We start from the raw sequence: 21,197 nt of genomic DNA, 5'->3' as shown, positions 1-21,197 counted from the left end.
TTTTAGAGCTTCAACCGTACTGCAAGTGCAGCGTACCTCCAATTTTGGCAAAAATTTAAAGTTTACAGAAGTTTCTGTTATGTTTCAAAAGTTTTTTTTGACATGAATCACAACCGGCAGAGCCAATTACCAAAATAAAAAAGGTCAATGTCGAGTAAAGAAAAGAAAGTCAATGTTAGTGCTAGAGATATGGTAGCTCCATCTGGTTAGAAATGGAGGAATAATTATGGATTTTATCAGAGTAAGATAAAGTCTTTTCAATCATTAGTCTGAGAAATATCATCAGATATGATCGATGATGTTGGGAAATTGTGAATGAAAACAAGTACCAGTTTGGGCTTCCAGTTGTAAGATGAATAGTTATATAAATCAATTATTACCCAGTAAAAATCACTTTCATTTATCATTTCAACTGCACAACAAAATCATATACACTCTTTGCAACCTTATTCTCCAACCTATTAAATTATAAGCGTTGTGTGACAATTTGATGGTCTGAAAAGACTCTTATACATGCCAAACAACAGAGAACCAGTAAGGCTGATATTTAACAGTGAGGCTAAAAAACAAAATATTTCCAAAAGCCTTTTCTTTTCAGGAATAAGACTAAATGAGGCCAGATTAAACTAATGTGGAGAGGTTTGTTGATCTCTTTATGAAAATGGATGATTTACATTTATTAGATTTGAGAGAAATGAGACTTAAGTCAAAAGGGGACTTTGACATTGCATATTCTGCAGTAATGGGCATTGGCTTGGATGCCTATTTGCAGAAATTAATAGTTTTCAAGCCAGGGGTTTGGCTGTGCTAATTTTAAGGCAGAAAAATCATAAATCAGTCACTTAAGAAATTTTATAGCTCTGACTGGAAGCTCACATACTCTTAAGGAACAGGACAATATTTCACCTGATCACTCCTCATATTCTTTTCCCATGAAATTTAGACAAAACTTTAAAAAACTTTATTGGTAATTTTATAGTTGCAAAAAAGGTATAGACACAAGTTGCATGTAGCATAACCTAGTTAAGGCAAGTTGTGTGGAGAGAACAAAAGATCAATAATTTATACCAGTAGTAAGCCTCTGGTACTAGTTTCATTCTCTTGAATGCCAGCTTGCCACAGCAAATGTCACACCAATCCTTTCTGTCAATAGCACCGACCATATGTAGTGGGGTCTCTTCACATCTCCCTAAACAGCAGAGAACATAACAGTTAATTACAATCATCAGTCTCAATTAAGAAATAAAAATTGAAGGATCAAGACTTATCTGGCAAAGTGAAATGCAAGTCGAACTGGTTTGAAGACATTTGAACCCGAAATTCGTTTTTAAATATGACAGAAATACTATAGTTCACATTCTAAAGAAACAAGGAGTTCCAGCCCCTTGAGTAATTATCCATTTGTTGTATCGCTCATCTCATGTTTTAAGAACCAGACAAAGTTAGATAATTTTGATCTGCGAGTTTTATAGTACACTTCGACTCAAAATTCATTTTGTATGGCAGAAGTATTCTACTGAAATAAACAAGATAGAATGAGGCTGACGCCATCCGTTTCGAATAACACATGAACATGAAGAAAACGGCACCAGTTTAAACTCATGATACAAAGCCCACGCATTTTTTTGAGGTAAATGAACTGGTTAGACCGAAAGCTAAATAAATAAACAATGAACTGACAGTGGTGAGGGATTTGGGGGCCATGTGATAAAACAAGTTCTACCAAAGTTTATCCTCTAGTTAGCACTTCAAGCCTAAAAGGACAATCAGAAAAATTCTCACCAAAACACAGCAACAAAATAAGATAAAACCGGAGATGATCGAGGCAAGACTATAATCGTTGTTAAGACACATGCCTACATACCAAGTACAACAAACTTGGAGAGCAAAAAGGCCAAAGACAGTTGTGAGCCATGACTTGGAAAATCCCCCTCAACCTCCCAAAAACGAATTCGCCGAAGGTTGTAGAAAGAGCAACTTAATCCTGAAGCTGGAACATTTTTTTAAGCCTTGTATCCTATGGGACTACAAAGAAAAAGAAGAGAAGATGTTATTTGAAGTGATTTGAAGCTTGGGGGCCACCTCGAACTTAACATAATTTTATTTCAAAGTTGAAGTAAAATAAGATCAAATTATAAACTACCTTCTATTATCGTAACAAATTTCTCACGATCGCCAACACACACCACTTCGTGATTCATAGAAGTAAGAAATCAACATCTTAAGACTAACCTTCAAAGTTTGTAGTCTCATGTGCACATCTTGATCGTCAGCAAATCAAATCTCAAACTTCAAGTTTTCGGTCTGTTTTACCCGTTTTATTGAGGTTTGCCTTTTATTTATAGCGTTCAAACGAGTTTTGTTTCTTTCTGATCAATAATAGCTAATGAAATTTTTTTTCAGCAAGGGTGAAATGGAGAAGTTTACAGAAACTTGGATCAGAAGGATTTGTTTACATCCAACCTGGTAAGACATGCACTTTACTTTGTAACAAAATGCAGCTCAACGGGAATCTTGCAGTTAAATAACCTTCCATTGAACTCACAAGGCTCTTTTGCTTTTACGAATGCACAAAAGGTGTGATATTATTTCTATATGAATGAACTTCGAAAATGATACCAGCTTCAAACTCATCGTTAGCGGAGGAACCTGTTAGAAAACGGGGAAGTCATAACACTAAACGGCTTAGGAAAATAACACTGACAAAGCAGAAAAAAATGTACAGGTTCTTACACCAAGATACCTAGCGGAAAAGTGGAGGAACATACCTTCCTTGGTCAAACGTACTTTGAAATTATTGTAGCCAAGGTAGAATTGTGCGAGTCATGAATTCCTGTTTAGCTAACTAGCTTACCAACTCACAGTCTGATTGTGCTCAGTGCTTAGTTCCAGTAAATATCTATGCCCCAAATGGATGGCTTTTCAGCTTAAACTCCCCTTCTTACTGTTTGAAGGAACATTTCTGTATAACCTCATCTTGTTCTTAAACAGAGCAGTAGTCCCAAATGTAATCTATTGCTTTCCCATTGTTTTCTTTTATCCAAGTACAGTACTGTATTCCACTATTTCCGTAGAAAATTTTCATGTAAAATGACTTAAATGATCCCTCTCCCCTGTAATATTCGATACAATAAACATGGACCTTCATCTTTCAAAAAGTTCCAGACAGTTCAGTACTTAGTTTTTCCCAGTTTTCATGTAGTGTGAAGCAACAAGGAGTATTACAACCACTTCCTGGATGGGATGTTAGTCCATGACAATGTGACCTCCCAACATTTCATCAGGCTTCCTTGTCAGTTCCCCTGTACCCATTTGTACTCCAGGTTGAAGAAAGGTGCTATGAAAGTAATTAAAAGTCTCTTGCTTAAGAACTAACCTTCACCAACTAACCCTAACCCCAGGCAACACTTTGATTTAGCTAGGTCTTGAACCCAAACCTCTGGACACAGAATCAGGTGCACTGATCATTAGGCTACTGTGTCCCCCACAGTCAGTAAAGTGGACTGACTAACAAATAATTACTTGTACAGAGTATCAATTAAATGATAAATAAGTTAACTGTTAACCCCTAATACACCCTAACATCAATTTAACAAAATTTAATAGATTCCAAGTTGCCATGCGTCTGTTCAGTAATAGATCACAGATGACATCAAAATGTGGTAAGAACAAAAAAGTGGCACACAAGGCGCAGCTGAGCGTGTCACTGATGTTCTTACCACATTTTGACATCATCTGTGATCTATTACTGAACAGATGCACGGCAACTTGGAATCTACATGTATTTGTTTTATATAATAAAGAATTAAAAAAAGTTTTAATGATAATGTCATCTATATGTCTGTCCTCCAATAGATCATAAGTGAGAACCACTCAGAATGCATGCATAACTGTTCCCTGTACATTTACTAAGGTGCTGACAAGGAGAATTTGTCTAACAATCAAGAATTTCTTTAGTTAGTGATCATTTCCTTTATTCTCATGACATTAAATGTGTAATTCAGTGGTAATATTGTAAGGAGATTCTGTATGCTAGTCAGTGAGGGGTGTCTTGAAAAGAGCTGTTGTCATTATCAGTGATTGTTTTTCGAATACTTGATCAGAATTTTTTATACCAGTCAAGAAATTTTTTTTCTTAACCAATTTCCAAAAGTAGGGCAGTTTTTCTGAAAATCATTGGGGAAACCTTGAGCAATGATTAAAGGAAGTGGCCCTATACTGACAAGTTGCTTAACAAATAATTCTTTATTTTAACACCAACTAAAGCTATGCTATAAGGACTCTAATAAGACCAGTACTGCTAGTTTAAACATACTAGATGGCCTAACTGACAAAAAGAAAGCTAACCATGTGTGTTTTATGTTATTAATCAATTATTTTATTGGATTTGCAGAGTTGAAAGATGAGGATGAAAACAGGATTCAAAGAGGAATGGATAATTGGAATGGGAAATGCACAGGAGATTGATGATGGAGAACTCAGCAAATTGTAAGTTGTTTGACTAACTTTACAGTAACAAATCAGACTATCCAAAATATTCTCATGATAACAGTGTTGTTACAAAAAATGTACAAATATGTACCCTAAGTCATTATATAAAGTTTCCTTGAAGGATTGCATTTTTGTAACCACCTTCCTCGTAGAAAAAGCCTTAGATGTTTCCTAGAAATACTTCTGTGAGAATAGTACAAAAGATTATAAACTATACCCTGAAAATTCTTCAGGGCAATAACTATCCTTTGACGCTCTTTGGAAGTTGTTTAAAGGGCATGTAAACCCAAAAATATGTTTTTCTTATACTATGTAAAAAGTGGCGTAGAAAACGAATTTGAAATTAGTTTTGTCCAATTCGACTTATTTTAGGAGAAAATCGGCATTTTCAACTGAAATTCCATTTCCGGTAAAAACAATAGCGAGAAGTCGTGACGTAAGCGGTGGAACTAAAATGTTGCGCAACACATATTCCCCAGTAGAACTGGTATGGGAGTTCGTGTAAGTAGCGGTAGTTTGGAAGATGTTTTTTCAGAAGATAGCAACTCGAATGCCTTAAGCTTAGTACATGACAGCGCTGGGGATAATCCAGAATCTTCAGGAGAGTCTGGGCCACGTCCTTAACAATATGAGCCGCATAAGGTTCACCGAAGCGATCCGCACGAAGACAGTACAGAACATGTCGACAGCGATGCGACCGTCTCGGAAACTCAGACTGGTATTTAATTTACTTTGTGATTTATTTGTATTTAACATGAAAATGCAATAAGGCGAGGGTACCATCTAAAGGAATGCAACATAATTTTTTTTAACTTGAGCTTCTGAAAGTGTTTTATATAAAATTATCAAAGGTGCGAGTGTGGAACTTGTAATCCAATGCCGACAACTCATGAAAGTGTTTGTTGTACGGAAATCGGGCAATTGTGGCAAAATGGCCTGACACCCAGATAAGCTGTATCACTGAGCATCCAGGTTTTCAGTCAATTTGCCTCGATTTCTGGGTGCTGGAGACGGCCAAGTACGCGTACAGGCAGCAGCAAAGCACGGATAATCACACCAGAAACGACTAAGCTAAATATTTTCTGTTTCATCTGTTTTGTTACATTTTGAGATCGATTTACTTGAGTTGTTTCTGCCATTGATTTAATAATACAGTACTAGAGCTAGTTGTTTTTCGCTTCTTTCCGGGCAGGAAATTTCGCTAAATTGCCTACAGATAGCTTGTTCGTTGGTGTTGGGGATATCTCGGCAAACACTTTAGGGTCGCTGTGCTATCTTGTGCGGTAAACAATATCCTTCATCTCAGAAGCATTTCCATCGATAAAAAAGTTGTATCATGCACATTTCCTTGTATGGCCTTCATAATTATCCAACCCCTTTGTGTTTGCTTCGATTTGAAATATTGAAAAGATAGTTTTGCAAGCTGAAATCAGGATCTTTTAAGTTGTACTCAAAATGATGAATATTGTCCTACTGACCTTTGAATGCATTTTCACTGCTGTAAAAACCGTGACACAAATTCTTCTGCTGTTTCTCTGCAGGGTTTCTCAAAGGAAGCACCAAGTGGGGCTGGCTTGGATTTTCTTATAGAACATAAGGGTTGATTATGGGATCCTGTATAGAATTCTTTGTATCGAACCGACAAAATTCCACATCACGTTATTACACACTGATATCAACGAATTCTCTTTCTTTGATACGTGTTTCGAATTCAGGCAAAGGTTCAGACATGTCAGTGTCTTTTACGGGCTCAGCGCTGGCTCCCGAACAACTAGCTTCCCCATAATATTTCATTAGATGAGAAAAAAGATGTTTTCAGAGAACCAATAAAGCTATTGTTGTTTAATTAACGAAACGTTTTCATGTAAATTGATTTTGTACTTTCTCTGTTGACCTCTAACTTTTGAAGAGCTCAACTTCTTTCTCAGTTCGGTCGGCCACTTCCGAATCCTCGTCGTCTGCCGACTGTATGGGTCGTTTTTATATTTCCGAATAATTTGCCTCTGGTGAGGCCTGAATCGTCGGTACAGCACCAGGGAGAAAAATGACTGCTACAAACAACAGAACGTTCGAACGGCTCGACGAAATCGGCTATATTCACTTGAACAAATTTCACAAATTGTCGCTTCAAATTTGCGTCATTTGGAAATATTTGCATTGTATGCCCAGTTTTGTTTGAATCAGTACAAAACTGGACGACACAACGCTTCACCATTACGAAAAAATTGAATATATTGAAGCAAACTGTAAGTAAAAAAATCATGACGAGACCAGCAAACAACGGCTGTAGGAAAGACTCCTTCGTGCCTCACGCGATTATAAAACGAGACTTTGTAGGGTCCACCCGTGACGTCACAGGAAAGATGGCGCCATTCAAGATGGCGAATGTTTCGAATTTGGAAGAGCTTTTACAAAGTGAAAATGGACTTTTGAGAATAAACGAATGGTACCTTTGGTGTACTTGATATATTTACTAAACATCTATGTGAAAAGAAAAAGAACGTTTTTTGGGTTTACATGCCCTTTAATGGCAAACGCTTATCATATTTAATTTGATGAATGTGACTTGGACATCACCTTAAAGATAAGCCATTTTTTAATTACACCCATGTTGCTGATATTAATATTTTGAAAGAGAAATTTTAAATCTGTTTTAATTATGGAAGAAATACTTTCCAGGTGGAAAACTAGATATTATTTTTTCTTGACTGATTGGAGCAAACACAGTTAATTTGCTTTTCTTAGAGAGCAAGAGGTTGTTTTGTTGGCATATTTAATCAGGGTGAAGGTGTTGTTTTAATCAGTATTAATCAATTATTAAATCCAAATTTTACTTTCTTAGAATGAAATAACACTCTTCTATCACAAATGACAGGTTCTGAATCTAGATGAGAGATAACCTGATGTGAGTGCTATTTTGATAGACTGAATTTTTTTCCTAGAAATATAAAAGTTGTATCTCTAAGATTTTTACTAAGCCTAAGCAATTACATATCAATTACCTTTTTAATATTACTTAATTTCTAAGGGATGAAACCTCAATCAAAAGAAGCAACCATAGCGATACCCATAGGTATCTCTCCTAGTGTTCTGTGTCAAAACAGAACATTTAAAATGAGTAAGATTGTCGACTGTTGCTTCAGAATTCAGTAATGTTTTCATTGAATATCAGACGGATTCTACGATAGTTATTGTTATGAGCTCTTCAAAAGGAGTTTTCATTTGGGAGATTGCAAGATGTTTCTTTTGGTATTTAACCTTTTCACCATCAAAAACAGAAGATTTACATGTCAACACTTGTGCAGGAAAATCAAGGCCATTCTCAGTTCTTATAAATTTAAATGCCTTGGTGAAATGATTTGAAGAAGTTCTTAGCTAAATGAAAGCAGATTTTTCTAATTAACCCACAAATGCTAGTATTTAAACTCCAAAATGTCCTCCTCTTACAATGGATATTATACTTACACTGTAGGAGAATACTTACCACACCAAACTGTTGCTGAGAAAATTAAGTGTAAATAGTTCAAAGAGGAACTTCTAAAGATAAGGAAACTGATCTTTTCCTTTATCTTCTTCTATTTACTGGTACATGTCAATAGAATTTCTTAATTTCTAAGCAGAGCCTTTGCCCTTTGTGCGAGAAAAAACTTTTCTGTGTAAAAAGGAAAGACAGGTTTTAACTCAAACACGGCATTTCTAAACATGGGATAGTACATGCAGTATGTGTCATTTGAAATCTTTAATTTTTAACTAGTTTCATGTAGATTGAAACCATTGCTGAGCAAATCCATCCATAACCAAAAAACATTTTAAATGAGGGTCAAGATTAGAACAAAAAAAAACTCCTGTTACTGAATGTTTAGTTTGTTGCATTTGCCTTTTGATTTCTATGGCAAAATCCATGTTAAGAATATGTAGTGTGTTCAATCTGTTCCCATAACATTTCAATCCTTTGCACTAAGTGTGGCAAAGGTTTCCCTTAGTCAGTGCTCTAGAGCTTTGTTGTTGTAGAGTTATTCCCTTAGCAAACCAAAAGCTAACTTTTTACGAAAAGAATCAGCTGTCATTGTGGGATAGATTTTCAGAAACCAAGGTTAGGAGAATACACAGCCTCTTCGAGCTTGCGTTAATACCAGTATCTGCCTGAGGCTTTGCACTGTGCACACACCTGACAATTAACTTCTTATGACCTCTTTATCAACTTGCTGAGGTCGTATTCCATGGTGATGGAACCTTTAGAATAAAGGGGGTAAGTTTCTATAGAAACCGTGGTGCTATGTCAGTGGGAGAGATTATACCAGGGTAATTTAGCATTATCAACTGAATTGATAGGGTAAATTTGCCACTGTAAAGAGTTTAACAGCTGATGTTTCGAGCCTTAGCCCTTCGTCAGAGTGATTGAGACTGTTACCTTAGGAAAAGTCTTCTTAGTAACATCACTGAACTGTACCTAGTTTTAAGCGTAGTCTCAAAACTTACCTTTTAAGCCAAGCTTTTAGTTTGTTGCCTCCAGTAATGAAGTGTTTTTATCTTCTTAAGGGAATCATAAGGTTTTCTTATCTCTATGTAACTTTATAGTGATTTTAGTTAGCTGCCATTATCATTGAAATTTTTTTATTTGTTTAAATTTTATTTTAATTTTTTTTATATTTTTTATTTTACTTTAATTTTTTATTTTCTGCAAAGGGTATTGGATCATTCATATCTGTGCATCATATAAATTCTAATTATGCTCATTATGTAATAATGCCCATTGCTAAAATATTCTCACTGCCCATATCTAGAATTTCTAAGCATGACACCTACAATCTTCTAAAAATAATTGTTTAATGCCTTCTGAGCTTGGTATTTTCAGTGTTTTACTTAGTTCTTTAACTCCCATGGGTGACAAGACAGTATCAGTTCAGCAAAAAAGGGATGAGAATAAAGAAAAGTATCATTTAGGGGATTATTTGATCCAATAACAAATTCTTTCAACTAGCATCATAAGAATGGTATGGCAGACAGTAAGGAGAATTATTATTTGGAGTTAAAGGGTTGAAGGGAAAGATTGCAGTATACACAATGTGAATAAACACTGATTGAAATATATTAGGGAGATAAGTTTTAGTTATGACATTTTAACAGTAATGCTCTTCCAGGGAATATTATTAAGTGTTTTTCACTCAGCATCTTAGACTAATACATGCTGGTATGGTGTGTTTAGCAAGGGAGAAATATTTTGATGCAGCATGTACTTTGTACCCAGTCTGCAGTCTCAATTTTGGTCTTAACAAATCATCAATTGATTTTATGGAATTTAAAATTTTCAAGCACTCATAATTTTTTTAATGTTAATTTTGTGGAAAATTTACAAATGATCCACTTTCATTGCTCCTTTGATCAAAAGTCAAGGTGTTTATTAGATTTTCAGCATTTGCATTGCAGCATTTACTCAAAGTTGCCATAAGCTGTAAGGTGACATTTATTTCAAAATCATGTTTCTCAATTCACTTAATAACAGTAACTCCGTATTGACAATATCAACAACAGCTAGGTGATAACAATTGAAAAACTTGTGACCTTGAGGGTATCATTTTGATATACTGTAATTATTCAGCTATAAGCCAAGTTATTTTCACTCAAAGTAAAGCTTCAGTTTATTTATGCATGTGTTTTATGCAGGGGAATCTTTGTTAACTTTCATCTTTTCATTGCATAGCTTTTTTATAAATTTCATTTGAGAGAAAAGCAGATTTTAGTGTAAATGTATGCAAAATTGTTGGGTCTTTGTTATACATGTACATAAAGTCCAAGAATAGGTCTCGACTTATTCACGTTGGTTCACCCTTTAATTCCTAAAAGTGACGAATGTGTAATTTTTCCTTATAATGTTCATACATTATGCAGCAAACAGGTGATGAGAATGCTTCTCAATTAGAATTTGTTATCTTGATTTAACACCAAATTCTTGTTACTAATTTATAAGGAAATAAGTAGCAGCTAGAAGAGAGAATTAATAGCCATATCTTGGAATTTAAAGGGTTGAGTTAATTTTACACATTGGAAGTTTGGGGTCAGTTGGCTTATAGCAAGGATTATTGGTTACAGCCAAATACATTGTAAATGTGGTAACTCCAGATTCTCTGAGATAATTGACATGGAATGATGTACATTTAACAGTTGGAGTGGCTCATAAAAAATCAAATGTTTGGAGAGGATGGCAAAAGGTTTATATGTACAGTAAACTCGTGATTAATGTCAAAATTAATTTGTGACATGTGAATTTTAAAGAAAGGCTAGCTCCATTTGTGAATTTATGAAGCATTTTGAAGCCTGATTTGCCTCCTATTATGAAACCAGCTTATTTTTTCTATCATTTTGTGAAAACCTAAAGATTCCCCTGCCTGGAACCTTGCACTTAAAAAGAGTGATATGAAATTTCCCTTTTAAATTTTTGATGCATGAAATGCTACATTTAAAGTATTGGTGAAACATGAATTTTTCTAAAATCAGTCTTTGAATGGGATTGGGAACACCCTTTGCTTAAACTCAGCTCTTTGGAGTTATTGAGAAAGGGGTGGTGAAGTGTAGCAAAAAAGTCTTCGGTGTTTGGAAAGGGCAATTCAGTCCCAGAATATCTGAGTTCTTGATAGGAGAAATCTTTTTTGTGTTCCCTTTTTGTTTCTGATTTTGATATAAATATTGTCCTTTAGATGTAAAATGGTGACCTTTGAGTCTTTTTCTGCACAGTTTCTAAACCAGAACCTCGATCATTGGGAAGGGACTGCAGTTGTTAATGGACAGTTCAAATATTTGAAGATGACTGATTCTAGAGGTAAGTTTTTTTTCTGTGAGCTCATAGATACAGCTGTAACTTGGAAAACTGAGAGCCTTATGTGAAGTCCAGTCACAGGTTTGTAAAGATCATGTATGTGGCTACTGGTAATTCTGCCAGGAGCAGTTTGAAACTGTAATGCTTATAAATATTTTCCTTTCTGTATGTGCTATTATATAAACAGAGGCCTCTGCCTGGGCTTGAATGAACACATATTTGTCAGTGCATGGGCATTGCCTGTTTGGAGATGCACAAGGCAGATTCAGTCAAGTGACCTGTTGTGACCAAATTCATCTAATGAAACATTGGTTAAAAATATTATTATCTCTTTCAAAAACCTTCCCCTTGCTCAATTTTTGGCATGTTTCTGTGATGTTTCTCATTATCTGTTAATGATTTGTCTTCTTCTTCCAGTTTTTTCTACAGATTTTTGATAAACCTTCCCCTTGCTCAAATTCTGGCATGTTCACTTGATGTTTTTGGTCATCTGTGGATGATTTGTCTTTTCTTTCCAGTTTATTCTAATTTGTGTTATATTTATTACTTTTTCCTACACAGGAAAATATCTGGTGTTCTTTTTCTATCCCCTTGACTTGTGAGTATTAGATGTTAGAATACTCTTTGACTAAAAGTTTGCTGTACTTTGCTACCTTCATGCTATCCTGCCAAATTAGTCATCTCTCTGCAATTGCTACTGAGTAGTCAACATTGTTCTCAAGGTGACTGATATTAAAAGTTTCATTAATTGCATGCATATTATTTTAAATTGAATCATTACAAATAACACCTATTTGTTGTCATTTGCAGTACTTTTGTTTGTCCAACGGAGATCACTGCCTTTAGTGACAGAATTGAAGAGTTCAGGGCAATCAACACTGAAGTTGTTGGTTGTTCAGTAGATTCAGTTTTTACCCATTTAGCTTGGTATGTTAACCCTTTACACCCTAACATCAGTATGTATATTCTCCATTACTACTCTCTAGACATTTCCAAGGGTTCTGAAAAGGAGAATTTGTTCAACAATCAAGAGTTTCTTTAGTTGGTGATCATCTCCTTTATTCTCATGACCTTAATGTTTGATTTAGGGGTGATGTTGTAAGGAGAAATTAGATGTTAGTCACTCTCAGGAGTTTAAGGGTCAATCCTAAATTTTAACTGAATATGTAACTTTAAAGGATTTGAGAGTTTTAAGAAAACAGAGAAAGGTATTTCTAATTTATATTGAAGATTTGTAGAATGCCAGAAATTAAAGTAAAAAGGAAGAATTTCCATTTTTGGTAAAAAAATCTACCATAAAATGTATTTCAGTTTTAAGTTACATTCATTCTACATGTTTGCGTAAAGTGTTAGATTATTACAATATAGTCATCCAGGAGAGAACTTTTGAATGATTCCATGCGTAATCACAAAGATATATATTACTACAGCAGTGTTCACCTTTATTTTAAGCATGATTGGTAATTTGAGGAATTCTCAAAACAGCTAGTAGAGTAATCCTTGTATCTGTTGAATTGTTAAAAATTCCCAGAGGTACCAGAGGCAATAAATAAGTTCCTATATTCCTTTCAATTCCAGGATCAACACTTCAAGGAAAGAGGGTGGACTGGGAAGGCTTAAATATCCTCTGTTATCTGACTTAAACCATCAAATTGCTAAAGATTATGAAGTACTACTTGAGAATGAAGGTCACACCTTAAGGTGAGGATATCTGTGTTTTGTATTTCCTCATGTTTCTGACTTTTTGTGACAGTAAGCCATTCTATTTAAACATAATGTGTTCAGTGTTTGTCAGCTGTGATCATCTGGGAATAATAAACATTATTCAACGAAGTGGAGGGGAAATAGCTGGGGATATCTACCACTTTCACCAACACTGCGGTAAATAATTGTATTAGCATGTACACTGTATATACCACACAGAAATAAAAAAAATCAGTACATTTCTGTCAATATACAAAGAAATGGTTGGAATTTAATTTTTGATGCATGATTCTGTTGCCTTGGCTGCTCAAAGGGGAATAGTACCGTAGTTATTCGGTTATAAGGCGCACCGTTTTTTTCAAGAAATTCCTAATTTCTACTAAAAATTACCGCCAAAGTTTGGGTGCGTCTTATAGGCGAATATTTTCCCGAAACAATTTTTTTTTATCACAGTTACTGGTACGATTTCAAGCAAATAAAATGACACACGCACATTGAGTATGGTTGTTCTGAAAAGACAAGCGAAGTCAAATTTGCATAGATGTGATACGTGCTCGAGAGCACGTGCTTAGTAATTTGATACGTCACAAAACGAAACGAAAATAAACAAGCGAAGAGGTAAATACCTTCTACATCCTTTCAGCCTTTTTAGTGCACTGAGACCTGCATTCTCGGCGGTACATCTTGTCTAATCAAGGCTTTTGTTTGTGTGCGTGGTCGCGTGTGCGACAATTCTGCTTTTGGTGAATAACGGTAAAATAAAATCAATACGCGACTTTTTCGCTTTTTTGTAAGTTTATGAAAGAATTTACAATAAACTTGACCGATCTTTACTCCTCAAACAACGGTGCGCCTTATAACCAAGTATTTTAGTGATTTTCTCAGTTTGAAAACATGCAATAATGAAGTTGCCGAATTGGGGGTGCGTCTTATAGCCGAGTGCGCCTTATAACCGAATAACTACGGTACTTGTTAATCACTTTCAAGCCAGCCAATCATAGCACACAAAAAGCACTATTCATCTGTGTGGTATATACCAAAAAAACTTATTTGATGTAATGATGATAATGATTATGACAATGATAATGATAATGATGATCATTTAATAGACCATATCTACTTGAACAAAGTATTTCATTATCTGCAATCTACCTATTCTTGATTTCTAAAAGCTGAACATTTCTTTGTTTGTGCTCCTTCCCTGGATCAAGATATCCATTTTTGAGCACCTGACTGGCATTACCTTGTTGCATTGTTGGCTGTCACACCACATAGTTAAGAAAAACTTAACTCATATACTGAAGAGTCTCTCTTGGTCGGATGGTTTTTTCCCCTTAATATTACTACTTTTGAGGGGGAGCTGGAGGGAGGGGGGGGGGAGTTATGTCCCTGTAATGGACATAACATCTATGGATTAAAAACACTCTCAGATCAGGTCTGATCAGGTTGCTGTACTTTGCTTCCTTCATGCTATATAACAGGTCTGATAGTTAGGCAAGGGAGATTTGGTTAAGGTGAGAATATTCTTACCTTTATGACCACTTTTATTACATGCCTGTTCTTTTTCAGGGGTCTATTTGTAATAGATGACAAAGGAACTCTCCGACAGATCACAATGAATGACCTACTGGTATGTTGTAACTGTACATGTATGACTGTAATTGTACCGTGAATTTGTACTGCGAGTTTTATGTAGCTGTTTGCTTCTACAGTTAATTGTTCTTGATACGCTGAGAAAATTTATCTGTCCATTCATATAATTTGATTCGAGTCTGGCCCTCGTCCACTGTCACGTGGTAAAAATCACAAGCTCATTGTTTAAGTGTTAAGCAGTGGTGATCCCTTTCCTTTTATTTCGTGACGTTTTTATTATTTCATTTGAAAAATATTGATATTCGATTTTGATTTGGACAAGGGAGAAAAAAAGCTTAGTAAATAGTATCAAGAAAAAAGACTCCTTGTGTCCAGTCTCCTGATTTTTTTGCGGTTCGCGGTCTTTGGCTTTATAAAGTGTGAAGTACTATTTATAACTTAACTACTCAAAGAAGTTAATCTGAACTGGTTATTTCGCAGGTGGGCCGATCAGTCGACGAGACTTTACGTTTAGTCCAGGCTTTCTAATATACTGACAAATACGGGGAAGTTTGTCCGGCCGGTTGGAAGCCTGGTAAAGAGACGATATCCAACAGAAAAAAAGAAGTACTTTGCAAAACAGACTGAAGGAGAAGATGAGGAAGAGAAGAAATGAACTGAACAAACTTTGGAATTGAAAAAAAAACTGAGAGTTGTCCTTATTTAGGTGGCTTTGTTTTACTTTGCATCCAGAAAAGTTACGAACGATTTGTAAGAAAACTTTTGGCGAGAATCGAGAAACAAATCTAACTTAAAGATAGGTCTTTGTAGTAATCTCTTTAGTTGTTTTGTAGTGGCCTTAAAGGCCTGCGCTTTTCTGTGCGCGTAGGATTGGGGTGGAGTAATGGTGAGGTGTGATTCCCTTGTTTTGCTCCTCCTATGAGTATGGCTGTAGTGAATTATTAGACTTCTTGCTATTTAAAAATCACCTCACATACTCTGATTAGTTACTCCACGAGTTAACTCTGAAACCAATTCTTCAACCCGCTCTCTTGCTATACATTTCCTACGGTGCTGACAACGAGGATTTTGGCGGTCATTCCCCTGATTCTCATGGCCTTAATACTTAGCTCGGCTTGATACTGTAGGGAGACATTACATGATAGTAGCACTGAGGGGTTAAAGAGTTGAAATGTTTCCCTAAGTCTAGGTGAGCAAGTCAATAGAACAAATAGTCCATTTTACAGTTGTGTGCTTGGTTGCCAAGCCTTTGAACAGGAATGAGGCTAATGGTGACCTTGTTATGATACAAACCTTGCTGCTTTTCAAATGCAAATTACTTTGTTATCATGCTAACTAGATACTAGTCTCTATCATAACAAGGTCACTTTCAGCCTCACTCCAAATCAGAGGCTTGGCAACTAAGTACACAACTGCAAAATGGCCTATTGTCAGTAAACAATTTTCAGTTTTGGATCGAAAAGCAGTTGCTGTACAGGAAATGAGCCCGCCCCCCTACCCTGAAATTTCGATAACCGTCGGAAATCTAGCCCCGCGCATTTGGTGTGAAACATGTGAACCAGCGGTGAACAATAATACTTGGCTGCATTTTAAAAGCACAGTCTTGGTCTCTAGCGGAATGTATCCTCTTTGACAGGGTGGTAGGAAAAACATGGATATTTCGTTGTAGACTTAGCTTAATGACCTTTGAAGCTGACCGTCTTTTCACTCAAACCAGCTTCCCTTGTCCAAGTGAATTAGACGCGAGGTGTGGGTCTTATCCGTGTAATTCAACAGCTGTTTAATTAATTTGGCAAAAGGAAAAGTTTAGACAGAGTGAAGGGGTGTAACAGAATATGAATTTCATGGTGTTCTAGTTTTTGTGTTTCGGAGGTTCTTTTTACACTAAATTTGCAATATCAGGCAGAAGAGTGATAATCTAAAAACATCGCCTGCTTTTTCACCAAATTTTCCGAGCGAAAATTGCATGAAATATACAAAAACAGTAAGAACTGAAATGAAGATCTGAAATGGATTTTGATTGGATTATGTATCAAGTAATTACCAATGGACTCTGTGTTTTCCATAGTTCATGATTTATGCCTGCTCTAGTTTTTATGGGTAGTAAATTACTTCCAAGCTGGCAAAGGCTTTAAGATTAAAAAATTAAGCTATCAATCCAATGGGTCAAAATGTATCAAATGCATGTCCAAATGCATGTAAAAAAAGCAGTCATATGTACAACCTGCAACAAGTTAGAAATTCAAAGGTAAGATATGCCAAAAGACCAAAGGTTATACTTTCGTATTAAACTTATGATTTAGAAAACATCGCTGTATAATCCTTACGAAGACCATGTGAAATTAATTAAAAGGTTTTCTCAGCATAACTTGTCTTCAACATGGTCGCAACACTACTCAATCTCTGCAAAAAATATCTTTTTAAAAGTAAACCATCTGACTTTTACCAGTTTAAATCCACAAAGCTGAATTTAAAAGAAGTCAAAAAGAGTTTCAAATTGTACTTAAAAGTTATTAAATGATATGGTAACAAATCACTTATTTGATTATAGCCTCAATGCAGGTTATTTCATGATTCCACTGGTTCAATTCAACACCGCGTGACATTAAATTTGTATCGCGTGCCTTTGTTGGTTTTGATTGGCATTAGTCAGTACCAAACGCCTGGGCTCTACTCTTGTCTGCATACAGATCCATCAGTGATGACCTACAAGAAAAGTATAAGAGCCGCAAATTAAATATTTTTCTTGAATTCATCGAGAGATAGATTTAAGTGCCCTGCTTTATTACAAAAGAAAAACTGCGAGTCTCGGCATCAACAACAGGCAGTGCAATAACTCAACGAGAAACTTATTTCTCTGTTTTGTGTTATCCTTGCATTGTGCACCCTCTAACTCGGCTGCAGGAACGTAATGAAGATAAAAGACATGAAGACATAAAGGGTTATTGGAAACACAACTAAATATTCATGAAAAAGTTCCATAAGGAACGAAGAGGCGATAATTAACATCTCACTCTTCGTTGATTGAGCAAAATTAAAGGCGCACTTACTTTGGATACCTTTTAAATTTCTGTTAATTCCAGTTTCACGTCGTCCCCAATGAGTACAAATGGCGCCCAGTAATTCCCTTTACTGAACATTTCAGACTCTCTCATGCACTTCACGGCTTGATTGACAGCTTCACTGGTACCCTTGCCTTCTTCCAGTGCTCCGTAGAAATGTTTCATGAACTCCTGAGTACCATCGTCATCAATGGCCCACAGGGCTACCAGAACCGATCGAGCACCGGCACCTAAGAACGCTCGCGCAATGCCAACCACACCTTCGGCCATAACCTCACCGCAAGCGCTGTGACAGCAACTTAGCACAACCAGTTTCGCTCGCAGCCCGGCTCGTAACACGTCTCTCATTGTCAGTAGATAGTCTTCCTCTTCAGCTTGACAGGTGGTCCTACTCGTGTTTGGTGCCAAGAGAATCTCTCCTGTTTCTTTTTTACCATGCGCTGCAATGTGAACCAACGCAACTGAGGAAATTTGTCCTAATACCTCTTCCTTTGTCGCCTCCCCTCCAACGAGAGGAGCAATACCGAGGATTCCTCCAATCATCTTCACCTCTTTCCTTGCACCCGGCAGCTGATTCAACAAATTACCCTGATAAAGGACTTGCTTGTAACATGGATCACCCACGAGCAGTGCACCTGTTTTATTGTGCAATTCTGTCGGGCAGTCTGAGATTGATTTTAAAATGGTTAGGGATGGAATTACTCGAATCCTGAAAGATTCGCACAGATACCTTGAATTCGAATCCACCAATGCTGCATAGGGCACCAAGCAAAGTGGACCTTCAGGAACAAATACAAGCTCTTCTCCATCAATCAGATCTGCGATAGGAGAAACTATGATATCATAAAGCTTCCGCAGGGCATTTGTCGTCGCGTTTCGCGGAGAACCATCGCTCGTTCCTTTTTCATCTTGGCCCACTTGAGTTGAACTTTTTTCCCATTCAACAGCAGCTCTTGCACTAACTTGCAAGGAAGCAGCCTTATTCAAAGAGGTAATGTAAACTTCTAATTCACGTTTGTAAAGAAAGTTGTTCACATGCTTTATTCTCGATTGAACGACTTCCCCGTTCCGAATAACCCACAAAGCAATGTAAGGTCCAGTAATTGCTAGAAAAACTGCATCTGATGAAATGTTTCTTAATAAAAGACAATCGGAGCATTTTCTAGAGTTCCACCGCGTGAGGGTTTGTCGAAAGTTGTACTTTAAATCCACGATATCTCCTAGAGTTTGTGCACGTCCCTCCTCGGCAGCAAGAAGAGCTTTGACATGTTCGCCCTTCAGTAAAAGTACGCGCCAAACACCATTGTATGCTGTTTTGTGAACATTTCGATACGAAATCTTCCAGTTATGGTTCAACAGAAAACTAGCCCGAACGTTATTAAAAATCTCTCTACTAGAAATATAATAGTCGAGGGCGGTTTGGAGACATTCATGCCTTTCAAAATTTGTAGCAAGACTACAAAGAGCCTGGGCAATCCCATCCTTGTCTCCCACTTCTTTAACAATTTCTAGACGACGTCTATGGTACTCGATGGCTGTTTTGAACTGTCCTAGACCATCATAAGCTTTGCCAAGATTGCCATAACTCGCTCCTTCTCCAGCCTTGTCTCCCACTTCTTTGGCAATTTCTAGACGACGTTTATGGTAGTCGATGGCTGTTTTGAACTGTCTTAGACAACCATAATCACTGCCAAGGTTGCCATAACTCGCTCCTTCTCCAGCCTTGTCTCCCACTTCTTTGGCAATTTCTAGACTACGTTTATGGTAGTCGATGGCTGTTTTGAACTGTCCTAAACTACCATGAGCATTGCCAAGGTTGCCATAACTCCTTCCTTCTCCAGCTTTGTCTCCCACTTCTTTGGCAATTTCTAGATGACGTTTATGGTAGTCGATGGCTGTTTTGAACTGTCCTAAACTACCATAAGCATTGCCAAGGTTGCCATAACTCGCTCCTTCTCCAGCCTTGTCTCCCACTTCTTTGGCAATTTCTAGATGACGTTTATGGTAGTCGAAGGCTGTTTTGAACTGTCCTAGATCACAATAAGCATTGCCAAGGTTGCCATAACTCGCTCCTTCTCCAGCCTTGTCTCCCACTTCTTTGGCAATTTCTAGATGACGTTTATGGTAGTCGATGGCTGTTTTGAACTGTCCTAGACTACCATAATCACTGCCAAGGTTGCCATAACTCCTTCCTTCTCCAGCCTTGTCTCCCACTTCTTTGGCAATTTCTAGACAACGTTTATGGTAGTCGATGGCTGTTTTGAACTGTCCTAGACCATCATAAGCACTGCCAAGGTCGCCATAACTCGCTCCTTCTCCAGCCTTGTCTCCCACTTCTTTGGCAATTTCTAGACGACGTTTATGGTAGTCGATGGCTGTTTTGAATTGTCTTAGACAACCATAATCACTGCCAAGGTTGCCATAACTCCTTCCTTCTCCAGCCTTGTCTCCCACTTCTTTGGCAATTTCTAGACAACGTTTATGGTAGTCGATGGCTGTTTTGAACTGCCTTAGACCACCATAAGCATTGCCAAGGTTGCCATAACTCGCTCCTTCTCCAGCCTTGTCTCCCACTTCTTTGGCAATTTCTAGATGACGTTTATAGTAGTCGATGGCTGTTTTGAACTGTCCTAGACCATCATAAGCATTGCCAAGATTGCCATAACTCCTTCCTTCTCCAGCCTTGTCTCCCACTTCTTTGGCAATTTCTAGACAACGTTTATGGTAGTCGATGGCTGTTTTGAACTGTCCTAGACCATCATAAGCACTGCCAAGGTCGCCATAACTCGCTCCTTCTCCAGCCTTGTCTCCCACTTCTTTGGCAATTTCTAGACGACGTTTATGGTAGTCGATGGCTGTTTTGAATTGTCTTAGACAACCATAATCACTGCCAAGGTTGCCATAACTCCTTCCTTCTCCAGCCTTGTCTCCCACTTCTTTGGCAATTTCTAGACAACGTTTATGGTAGTCGATGGCTGTTTTGAACTGCCTTAGACCACCATAAGCATTGCCAAGGTTGCCATAACTCGCTCCTTCTCCAGCCTTGTCTCCCACTTCTTTGGCAATTTCTAGATGACGTTTATAGTAGTCGATGGCTGTTTTGAACTGTCCTAGACCATCATAAGCATTGCCAAGATTGCCATAACTCGCTCCTTCTCCAGCCTTGTCTCCCACTTCTTTGGCAATTTCTAGATGACGTTTATGGTAGTCGATGGCTGTTTTGAACTGTCCTAAACTACCATGAGCATTGCCAAGGTTGCCATAACTCCTTCCTTCTCCAGCCTTGTCTCCCACTTCTTTGGCAATTTCTAGACGACGTTTATGGTAGTCAATGGCTGTTTTGAACTGTCCTAGACCATCATAAGCATTGCCAAGGTTGCCATAACTCGCTCCTTCTCCAGCCTTGTCTCCCACTTCTTTGGCAATTTCTAGATGACGTTTATGGTAGTCGATGGCTGTTTTGAACTGTCCTAGACTACCATAATCACTGCCAAGGTTGCCATAACTCCTTCCTTCTCCAGCCTTGTCTCCCA

At 37.3% G+C, this 21,197-nt stretch overlaps 2 protein-coding genes across 3 annotated transcripts in view; one reads left to right on the top strand and one right to left on the bottom strand.

The window, feature by feature from the left end:
• The first annotated feature begins 4,512 nt into the window (after positions 1–4,512).
• Positions 4,513–15,401, top strand: LOC131778568 (peroxiredoxin-4). 2 transcript variants are annotated; one of them, XR_010718239.1, is made up of 8 exons: positions 4,513–5,209; positions 11,224–11,308; positions 11,867–11,903; positions 12,116–12,232; positions 12,884–13,006; positions 13,091–13,186; positions 14,579–14,639; positions 15,083–15,401. XR_010718239.1 is itself a non-coding variant. In XM_066169964.1 (7 exons), exons 1-7 carry the CDS (start codon positions 5,060–5,062, stop codon positions 15,128–15,130), a joined length of 621 nt encoding a protein of 206 aa, XP_066026061.1. In that variant the 5' UTR covers positions 4,518–5,059; the 3' UTR covers positions 15,131–15,401. The 2 variants fall into 2 exon arrangements, 1 of the variants encoding a protein (XP_066026061.1); XM_066169964.1 differs by lacking the exon at positions 13,091–13,186 and having other exon boundaries at positions 4,518–5,209.
• A 969-nt stretch (positions 15,402–16,370) lies between these two features.
• LOC131778582 (tetratricopeptide repeat protein 28) overlaps positions 16,371–21,197 on the bottom strand; it is a 32,748-nt gene continuing 27,921 nt past the window's right edge. The window contains exons 30-33 of the mRNA XM_066169944.1: positions 20,142–21,119; positions 19,399–20,039; positions 17,653–19,050; positions 16,371–17,308 (exon numbers count right to left, since the gene is read on the bottom strand). Of these exons, the coding sequence (XP_066026041.1) occupies positions 17,665–19,050; positions 19,399–20,039; positions 20,142–21,119 (3,005 nt within the window). The 3' untranslated portion in view covers positions 16,371–17,308; positions 17,653–17,664. The remainder of the gene's footprint in view (positions 17,309–17,652; positions 19,051–19,398; positions 20,040–20,141; positions 21,120–21,197) is intronic.

Source organism: Pocillopora verrucosa, chromosome 7 (genome assembly GCF_036669915.1).
Source record: "Pocillopora verrucosa isolate sample1 chromosome 7, ASM3666991v2, whole genome shotgun sequence".
In the NCBI taxonomy this organism is placed as follows: domain Eukaryota; kingdom Metazoa; phylum Cnidaria; class Anthozoa; order Scleractinia; family Pocilloporidae; genus Pocillopora; species Pocillopora verrucosa.
Note: the sequence above shows the minus strand (reverse complement) of the source record. Positions and strands in the feature narration are given on the sequence as shown.

Coding starts and splice junctions, on each gene's coding strand:
- LOC131778568 (XM_066169964.1), top strand. CDS start 5,060: ATGACAGCGCTGGGGATAATCCAGAATCTTCAGGAGAGTCTGGGCCAC. Junction 13,007..14,578: donor AATGAAGGTCACACCTTAAG/GTGAGGATATCT, acceptor GTTCTTTTTCAG/GGGTCTATTTGTAATAGATG. Junction 14,640..15,082: donor TCACAATGAATGACCTACTG/GTATGTTGTAAC, acceptor GTTATTTCGCAG/GTGGGCCGATCAGTCGACGA.